Genomic DNA, 10,407 nt, shown 5'->3' with positions numbered 1-10,407 from the left:
TCTCATTACACTTCTCTGATTTGACAGGTAATAAATTAACCTAATTTTCCCCCATGATTGGCAACAAATTATATTCATTATCCCAAGTCGAGTCTGCTTTGCTCGTGACGGTGATTACTGAGGGATCTCTCCCTGCCCTTGTCTCGACCCACGAGCCTTTCCTTACGTGTTCCCTCCCCTGCCCAGCCGAGGAGGGCAGGGATGGAGCCGTTTGGTGGGCACCCGGCATCCAGCCAGGGCCAGCCCAACACAGTTTTTAAAAAAACTAATATTCACGCACAGCCAACATAATACAAAGTCTGTAACACTGGTTTCCATTCTGGAAAAGTGGCTTGAAAAGTATCCTCGAAAGGCTTCATTAGCTGAAGAAATAACCATGCAATGAGAAGTTAGTGTGTGCTCTGACATGACCACCACCTGCTACTATATTCACAAGAGGGGAAAAAAAACCCTGCAGCAGAGGAATGACTGCTTCATTACTGGTAGTATTAATTGCTATTAATTGCTATAAAACAATTAATTGTTTCTATCTTTTCTCATTGCATGCTGCTTTGTGCTGCATATACAAGGCAGCACGCAGCCTTAAGCCTACCTGTAAATAAGACACCCCCGCTTAATTAACGGTCATCTTTCAGGATTAACCACAACACATGAGCACGCTCGCAGTGGGTTGCAGAGGCAGAAGTACCCTTTCCCACCTCCTGACTAGTGATGTTGTAAGAACCACAGGGCTAGTCAAAGCGTTTAACACTGTTTAAAGGCTCACACGCTTGATGGAGAGCTTGGAGTAAGGACCACCATAACACGCCACCTTTTAAGAAGCAATCAAAGGAGGGGTGGGGGGGAATGACCTTTCTATGTGATTAATTACTAATTATCTAAGCCAGACTAGGAGTTTTGAGAAGTTATGCACTAAACACGGTGTTACATTTGAAATTTCAGTGCATATAGTGTCATGCAACAAGTTCTGACCTATTTGTTACCGGAAGTTTTCCTACTTCCATATAACCAACTAGACAAATGTTCCAGGTCCCCAGTACAGATACATGATAATACCACCGTGTTCTTCAAGATAAACCTGGCATGAAAACGGACACAGGGAGTTCTGTAATTTGGCTCACCACCTCTCAGTCTTTTGGTAAAATCTTCCCCTTTTTGTGGTCATCCCCTGCCCATCCCACCTTTGTCCAAGCTCCACCTACAGTTGGAGCACCTATCAGTGACCCCTGGTGCTGGACACACCAAGGATCATGGAAGGGACCGAAACTTATTGAAAGGAACGGGGTCCTTTCATCTTCTTTTTTTCAGCCTTTGTGAAAGCACCGGGATGGCTGGGGTCACTGCACTAAGGGAAGGCAGGACACTGGCGCTGGGCTGACACCCAGCTGCTGAGGAAAAGCAGTTGCTGTGGTCAGGGCAGGGAGGCAAGGACAACACCACCAGGCTTCCTCAGAGTCCCAGCCTCTTCAGACTGCAGTCAGGAGAGGGGAACGGCCCCAGCCCCACCACTTTCTTCCGTGAAAAAGGAGAACTGGGAAGTGAAGATGGGAACCACTCAGCCCATTGATGAACATCCCCAAATCTGCTGGGGGCAGACCAGAGAAGCCTCTCTCAAAGCCTGAGAAGCATTAGCTAATCCACCCCCATTGGTCAGCTCCTCCCATCCTGCTCCAGGCCTGTTCTACTCTCTGCAGAACACAGAGGCGATTCTTAGCGTGTAAACAGAACGAGAGAAATTATTCCTGGTGTTCCCAAATCTCCAAGCTTTCTAGAGATTTGATGTGTGACACCAAAATCCATGCAGGACAAGAGAATGAGTGGCTGTAGGTGGAGACTGTCTCCTACAGATCCCTTTCCAGCTGAAGCCTCCGCTTGGCATTGCCAGTTGGAGAGAGAGCACCGCACTCTTTCATAGAGCCTTATCAAGTTCTGTGCTGTCAAAATAACAGCTTCTACAAAAGGAACATTTGCCTGAGTATCTTCGAGTGTTCCTCTCTCTAAGAAATTGACGAAAAGCTCATAATCTTAACACGAGGAAATGGTGATAACAGTTTGTTTCGTTTTACACAGCAGGTACCGTGCAATTAGAGCATACTTTTTGCCACGGCACATATTTTATCGTATCCGAACCTGTATAAATATTTGTAAGCATATTTACTCAATATTTTTTTTCTATTGCTCGGAGGTTTCTAAATTTGCCAGTCATTTTAATTTAAAACTCTCTTAATTAGAGACCGGTTGTCAAATGGGTGTTCTTAGATTACAGTGGAGACAGAGGCCATACCAGGAGCACTGCAACTAGCATTAGTGGGAAGCCTTGCGTTAATAGGAGAAAAATGTAGTATTTTAAATGATCGTTGAGAGGAAACGGAGCATCATCAAATCCTGGGATTCATCTCACAGAAACAGAGGGCGCTCACTTTTGACTCTGAAAGCCAGTGTTTTGTCTAATTATCAAGAAGCTTTTGCACACAGTACTGAACACAATGCTTCGGGAAGAGCTTTAACAACATCTTAGTGAAGTAGGTGTTCAAAACTGGCCTTTCATTTCTCTCGTGTGCGCAGAAACATCCCGTCCCGTCACTGGCTGGCAGCCTGGAAAGGGCCAGTTCCAACATGACAACAAAAGCCCAGTTTTGTGCGGTGAAAAACAGCATTCTGCAAAACACCCTGTGCTTTCCGACATAGAATCATAGAATGGTTAGGGTTGGAAGGGACCTTAAAGATCATTTAGTTCCAACCCCCCTGCCATGGGCAGGGACACCTTCCACTAGACCAGGTTGCTCAAGGCCACATCCAGCCTGGCCTTGAAGACATCCAGGGATGGGGCATCCACAACATCTCTGGGCAACCTGTTCCAGAGCCTCACCACCCTCTCTGTGAAGAATTTCTTCCTGACATCTAATCTAAACCTCCCTGATTTCAATTTATACCCATTACCCCGTGTCCTATCACTACAGGCTCTTGTAAAAATTCCTCTCCCAGTACCCCTGTAGGGTAAGGCTATGCTGCTAAACTGTTCAAATTTATGCTAAAACTAGGAGGAAAAAAAGGTTCTAATCTGCTTCAAGACTCTCCTAAGGAATGCAGTGTCAATACAGGTGATCCACGTCACCTCTCCCGTAACGCCTCACGAACAGTCGCATCCTCCAAAGGTAAAGTGAGCACTACCTACCACATTCTGATGCTTTCTTTCAGTAGCAGCTCAGGTTACACTTAGATATGGGTAATACAAGGTTTTTTACCCCAGCACGACCTTTTTCCTAGCACTGAGCTGGTCAGAACCACCCCCCCGCCCTGTGAAGGTGCAGGTTGGGTATGTCCGTACATTGCTGCTGACGTAGGTAACAGACACCGGGGCTGGTTCCGCCTTACAACAAAAGTTCAGGAGGTTATGGTTATCAGTAAGCGCACAGGGGAAGCGGGGAAAGGAGGGTTAATCACGGTGAATAACAAAAGCTAAAAGAACAATGCCGGCACTCACAAGAACGTGTAAACTAACCACAGATGAATTTATGGTGGAAAGCGGAAGTTTTCTAGCCATGAAACAGTGAATCTGATCAGAGCTGCCAGGTCAATGCATCCATCTGTTCTGCTGCGGCTCAATAAATTTATTATAGGATCATCTAACACACTTCTGCGAAGACAGCCTCTGGGTCCAATGCCCTGCTATGCCTACGCTGCTAAACACAGACAGGGCCAGGGACTGACCCTTGGCCCTGAGACCAACTGGCACAGACTGGCTCGGTTCATCCTACGCAGGGCTCCATCAGCATTACACAGCACTTGGCCCCGGGTTTCCTCAAGGCTCCAGGTCTCAGGAGACCCACGGCACCACATCCTTATTTTGTATGTCTCAGTTCAAAGTGCATAAAGAAGTGGATGACGTTTTTGCAGCCCAGCAGAGTGGTATTTTCGCAGCACGAAACAGAGTGTGCCTTGCATAACCCCCAGTACGGCCTGAGGGAGGGAGGAGGGTTAAGCATCCCATCTCAGCAGGCTTTGCATTATAGGCCTACACAGGATGACAGTTTTCTTGCAGCCTTTTTCCCACTCTGCCCTCCGGAGCAGGCTTTGAGTGAGCCATTCATGGAGCAATACTCAGGCTTTGTTCTGGGCAAAGCTAGTCAGAGTGGCACCAAACAGATGGGAAGTGAGCTAATGTGTATGCCTAACCTTCAACGGTACATAAAACCAGGAGGTCAGCATTCAGATCCACCCCCAGCCCTTTTCTGTACCACTGCAGGTACATGAAGTAGCTGGACAAGACATTTTCCAAGTTAGTGTGGTGGTACACAAACAACTACCATCAGCTTTACCTAATAAGCTAGGCTGCAGCTCCCGTGATGAAGGTGCCAGCATTCCTGTGATAAGCTAACGGAGCACAGAGAATAAGATTGTACTGTCTCTGAACAAGCGAGTCAGGAAAAAGCAAGGATAAAAAGTTCAATTTACACAAATGCTGGGATGATTAGTAAAAGCGGAAAGGAAAACATGACAGTTTAATGAGATTTTAGCAGCAATTCTGTGTGTCTCTTTGCATCTACCAGAATTTTTTAAAGCAGAAGATTTTTTTTATATATATACTTGTCTGGTCTGTCAACTGTGCTATCAAGATTAATAAGAAACTGCTAGAGTTTAAATGATCTGTGAATTACAAAATAGGTCGTTTATTCATCACAGCAGACACTTTATGTTACAAAGTTGTGATTTTTTTTAATGAGGTGAAGACTAAGAATCTTGGGGGGGAAGGGCAGTAGTTACACCAACCCCTAGAAATGATCTCATCTCATCTCTCCAGGCTGTTAGATTAGTGCCTTTTTTTTAAAAAAAAAAAAAAAACCAAACCCCGTATTAGAGATTTTTACTTTACTCCACATCTTTGGGAGTCAGAGTGAAATAATTAAAAGAAAATCTCAGGTCACCTTGTACCATGATTCCTCACAAATTCATACAGCATTTTTAGTTTAAATTGGTTGGCTTAGATGTAAGTGCCTGGAACATGCTTAGGTCCCAGAGACCACCCACGCTCATCTTAATTCAGAACCGAGACCTCACAGCTGCATAAAAATTCAACCAAAATCAATATTCTGTTTTCAGTACTTTATATTAGATCGGTGGGCTACACTTGCTTCCTCGCCCCGTAAATAAAGAGCAGTCATACCGAATTGTAGCATTACGGTACTGTCTTTACACGTAAAACCAGTGCTTCTGTGCTTTAGAGCAGATTTAAAATTTGGCAGGAGCTGGCTAGTATCAGGAATACATCTCTTATGAAAAATAATATGAAACTGTCTCAAGCTTAAGAGTTAATCTAGAGGTTTTATAATAAATTGGTAAAGTGAACAAGGACAAAGTACCAGAGTTTTAAGAACTCAAGTACGAAACTGATGGATTACGTGCTGAACCACTGCATATCATCTTTCACTTCAGTGCTATGGGAAACCAGGAAATGTAACGCTGGTTTTCGGGGGAACTCTGGGTGAACACAGGGAACATCAAAGCTCACGCAAGCCGCATTTCTGTATCAGACCAATTGTCACAAGATCCAAGTAAAAAGTAGAATTAGTAGGCAAAGAAATACTGGACACTGGAAAAGAGTCACTATGTCTTTGCCAAAGCTAAACTCTGGTGCTCATTTCCCTCAACTCGTGCAGGGGGAAGGGAGAATTTCTCAGGGGTCTTACTCAGTTTTGTGATTCTTCCCCCTGCCACTCCTGAGCCCGGGACGAGCTGAGATGCAGCACAGGGTGGAGGAGCTCCTCATACCCATTTTCCCGCTGCCCATGGCTGCTGCTGCATTGGTCTCACCCCACAGAGGTGCAGCTGGAGCTGGCGTGGAAGCAGAAAGATGAAGAGGGATTTAAGAGAGCGTACACTCCTCCCTTCTTTATCAGTCCTCAACACAGTTCCTCCCCAACATCAGCCACTGCAGGCTATGAGGCAGCGCCCCGCTGCGTTTCCCGCCCAGCACTCACAGCATGAAGTCTGAGGCAGCCCAGCAACTTCTCTTCTTGGTTCCTGCAAACCACACCTGGCCCAGAGGGGAACTGTACAGCCCTCGGTGCACCAAGATTTGCAGAGGACCCTTCTGAGCAGGCTTGTAGAAGCCCAAACTACCCCTCTGTAGAGGATCCAAAGCAGCACTCAGCCACATTGACCATGAAGCTGTCCCTGCTCTTCATTCCTCTTGCCTGCTTAGTAAACGTGAATCAAATCAGAGGCTGAAATAAACAGCGAAAGTCACCTCACCCCTAACAGGGTCGATCTGCACACCAGATGAGGCAGAACCAGCATGGAATGACGGAATGCAATCACATACTTCAAGACAAACAAAACTCAGCTCCTTCATAATACGTATTGCTTACTCCATCAACACCTGAACACTGGCATTTCCCACAACCACTGGAGTTCACTATTTTAATACCTGTGATTTAGACCCAACTATTTGTTTTGCATATACTTGCTCTCTGCAATTTCTGTGGAGATGAACACAGAGAAGCAGCAGTCACCTGCCTATACTGCAACTGTGTGCTAATGAGCCATGTCATACTCACAAGTTTTCGCTACACAATCCAAAACAGCTCATCATTTATGGACATACTTTACCAGGAAGACAGTTTTTTTATAAAGACTGTTTTAATTTCTTTTCAGAGCGATGATTTTTATCCTGACGTATCACACATGGGCACACTTAACAAAATCAGGTAAGCTGAAGAAAAACCAATCAATATTTTACCATCTGAACTTTCACATACGCAGACATCACGGACCTGACCTGTCAACCAGAAGAAGCCTTACCATAAGGATATTTCGTGTCCAGCCTATGTGCTGCTGTTCTTGTCCAGGGTAGTACGTCATCACTGCAGCCATTAGGCATCCCATTGTATCCAATTCCAACAATCTTGTTTTCTGAATTTACAATGCAGGCACCAACCTAAATCAAACCAGATTTATATAGTACCAACAGCATGCAAAACGATGTAGCAGTAAAAAAGACGAGATCTGAAATGTCAGTCCTACAGTTTTCATTTCAGAGATCCAAGTTTCACTTTATATAGACACATCACCTAGTGAGCGAGGCTACTACTGTACCTAACTGGTGGAGCTTTAAAATAAAGCAGGGCAGACGCAACCCTGCTACCCCTCTGGTCATGCAGTCCCCATCCCCGCCTGCTAGCACTGTCCCCTCTCCGACAGTGAAGTGAACCTAGTTCAGGGAGCAGAACCAGCACTGAACTAAACCTACTAAACCTAAGTCGTCTGTCAGTTCAACTCCCCAGACTAGCTCTTCCAGCAGCAGCAGCAAAAGAAAAGGTATGGAAAATGGAACAGAAAGGCAGTAGTGTTGACCTAGGCAGCAATGGGTTCACAAACTTTTGTGGTTTGTTTACACCCATGTGCACCAAAATACCAGAACTTTTAACTCCCACCCTTTATTACTTCAGCAGTAGTAGTGTTGACCTAGGCAGCAATGGGTTCACAAACTTTTGTGGTTCGTTTACAATACCAGATACCAGAAAATACCAGAACTTTTAACTCCCACCCTTTATTACTTCAATCCAAGTCTGCACAGGGACCCTTCTTATAGAATGATAAAGTGGCCCAGTTTTATGTTTTCTGTCCATATTTTAGATTTATTGAAGTGGCAACAGTGCTGATTTTAACTCAGTGTGTTTATTAACAGAAGTTTAGCCCTAAGTGAATAACCTTCAGAGAACTAAGAGCCATAATGCACAGCAGCCAGCAAGTAACTCAGCAGACTGTTAACATGCATTTACTCCCTGGCTTTGCTGGGATTTGCTTCCTGAACTTTTTCACACAAGTTAAGAGTAACAGGACAACTGGGCCCCCCAGAACAGCATGTTTCAGGAGGTGTATCAATTGACCAAGTGCCTCAAACCAGTGTTCAACAGAGGCACGTGAAGGAAGCCAAGAATGGGGACAGTGAAGCAGAGGTGGAAGGGGAACCTGGGGGAAGGACCAAACTAGAAGAAAGCTCCAGCCAACCCAAGAACAAAGAAACGGGAATTTTTATACTCGTGCAGGTGAGGAAAAAGAACTTGTAAAATGCTGTGTCTTAAGAAACCACAATCTAAATATTTCAGTAGTTATATCGTCCTCTAACAGTAACTATATTTACTGGAAAAAGGACACAAAAGTCATGTATTATTTTAACCTCTAGATGAAAAGAAGATTTACAAAACTCCAAGCCACAAACATACACAGAGAATTATACACGAGGTCAGGCCCAATAAGAGAATTTCTGTAACAAAAGCTGCTGAGCATGTTAAAAAATGAATAGCTATATACTGAAATAATTTTTAATAAGAAATCCCTGAAAGTGCTACATGTGCAACTGACGCGATGTGCAATATAGATTAGGTTATGTTATTCTTATACGTTGCCTTCTTACCTGAGAACTTGGATCCTTGCTTCTTTGTGCTGACAAAAAGGCTACTGCCATAAAATACTCAGGCCATTCCAAATAATCCTCTCGTTTTTTGCAGGATGCTTCATTGCCGAAGCTATAGTTCACGGGGAAAAAACCAACCATCAGCAAACAACACATAGCTAGAGTTACTGCAGGTTGTATTCTTGTGACTGCACAAGTTTAAGGTAACCGGGATCAGAATCTAGCTCAGACCACCGCACATTCACTAATATTTTAACAGTAAAATCTCAGAGCGTTACGTGCTTTCCAGGAACTCGCATATGCAACATTTCCTTTCAGGGGAAAGGCACCCAAGCGAGATTGCAAATTTCAGTTTTAGATAAGAAGGCTGAGCTATTCAGAGCATCGAGCTATTCAAAGACAGCGCAATTTATCCTTTACAGATAACACCTTGTATATTTCTAAGATTCAGGTATATCATGTACTGGCATTCTTTTCACCCAAACAACATCATCTTTTTTATAATGACTGAGCTAACTGCAAGCCTCTAATCTAAGCTATTTTGTACTTCTGCCTACTGACAAGTGCTTACTCGATTTCTATTTGGTAGCTTCCCATGCAGTCATTCGTTTCTGCCTGCAGTTACTACCATGAGTTTGCCTCTCGTTACAACACTTACCAGCAAAAATCCAAGGCTGTAATCCATTCTAATAGTCCCCTGCTAAGTTTCTCTTGAGATTATGTTCTGTGAAAGCCTTCTAAACACTGAGAGGAGATGGGTTCAAGAACTTTTCCCTTAGATATAAAGTGGCACAAAAGGTTGCTTCTTTCTCTGCACTGGGGGGTTTATTTAGGTGGAAGAAGGGAGGAAGAAAAGGTGATGAATCTTTTTCTTTTGGCTGAAAGACTGCTCGGCCAGCGTAAAACACAACAGGGGAATTCTGTGCTTTTCACTCAGAGACGAAAGGCAGACATCTCTCCTTCCCCCAGACCCACTCCTCCCCCAACATATCTAAGCTTGGCAAATTTCAAATCAAAGATCAGAGCGCTCTCCCCAAACTCTCACCTATCTGGAAAACGCTGGAAAACCAAAACAATGGAGCATCTCAGATACAATTAATTAGCCTGTCAAAACACAAGGGTCACAGTACCTGTCGTCCTGGGCTGCTCTTACCAAGTACCGCAGCTTAAGACTGAGGCACCCTTCTAGCAGTGTCCAGCCATGCAGCAAAACACATCACAGGTAACTGCGACCAGCGAGACATCTCCTAGCAACTCCAGTACCAGTACTTTCTGAAGGCAAACATTACAAAACAAGTATCTTGTTAATTATTACTATTACAACCAAAATCATAAAATAGCGTATATTGAGGCTTGCAGTTGGCTTGTCATAAAGAGGTTGCGCTGTCTGAGTGAAGACAATTCCAGCACATGATAAAATTGCACTTTAGAAACCCACAGGGTACTATTTACCAAAGAGAAATTGCTGGGTTTGAATAATTGGTGTATGGCACATCACAAGTTAGCAATTTTGGCTCGTTCCTGGAATGAATATGGATCCTCTTTAAGGCTACCGCCTCAACGTAAGGAAGGAAAAACATACACTCCTGGTGTAACCAGCACACCCCTCTCACTCTGACATTACCCAGAACTGTCAAAGCAAACACAAAAAAAATCGAGTAGGTGATTTTGAGACTGCCCAAACCGGCTTGAATCATCATAACTAAAGGGCTGGGGCTTGTGTGGTGGGATTGTGATAGCGGGGGAAGGGTCACAGGGACGGCTCCTATGAGAAGCTGCTAGAAGCTCCCTGACTCCAAGTCAGACCCAGCTCTGGCCACAGCCAAGCCAGCCAGCGCCTCTGTGATGGGCATATTCAAAAGGGGAAAACCAAAAAGAGAACCAGCAGCAGAAGTGGCTGTGTGGTCCTTTTCACTGGCTGGGCCTGAAGCTCGACCAGGCGGAATCCTACTAACAAAGAAAAGTGTTCAGAGAAGCTCACAACGGAGAGA

General features: G+C 44.5%; 1 protein-coding gene across 1 annotated transcript; it reads right to left on the bottom strand.

Annotated features, from left to right (window-relative positions):
• Positions 1 to 6,801: 6,801 nt before the first annotated feature.
• On the bottom strand, positions 6,802 to 8,528 carry LOC104517157 (deoxycytidylate deaminase-like; the record flags this gene model as incomplete). The annotated part of the gene is made up of 2 exons (XM_010161722.1): positions 6,802 to 6,937; positions 8,417 to 8,528. Coding segments are annotated over 2 exons (248 nt in total), but the record flags the coding sequence as incomplete, so codon positions are not given.
• Between the last annotated feature and the right edge of the window lie 1,879 nt (positions 8,529 to 10,407).

The sequence above is a fragment of the Eurypyga helias genome, unplaced genomic scaffold (genome assembly GCF_000690775.1).
Source record: "Eurypyga helias isolate BGI_N326 unplaced genomic scaffold, ASM69077v1 scaffold35671, whole genome shotgun sequence".
Lineage (NCBI taxonomy): Eukaryota > Metazoa > Chordata > Aves > Eurypygiformes > Eurypygidae > Eurypyga > Eurypyga helias.
The sequence above is the reverse complement of the archived record's forward strand: the minus strand, read 5'-3'. Positions and strand labels throughout refer to the sequence as shown.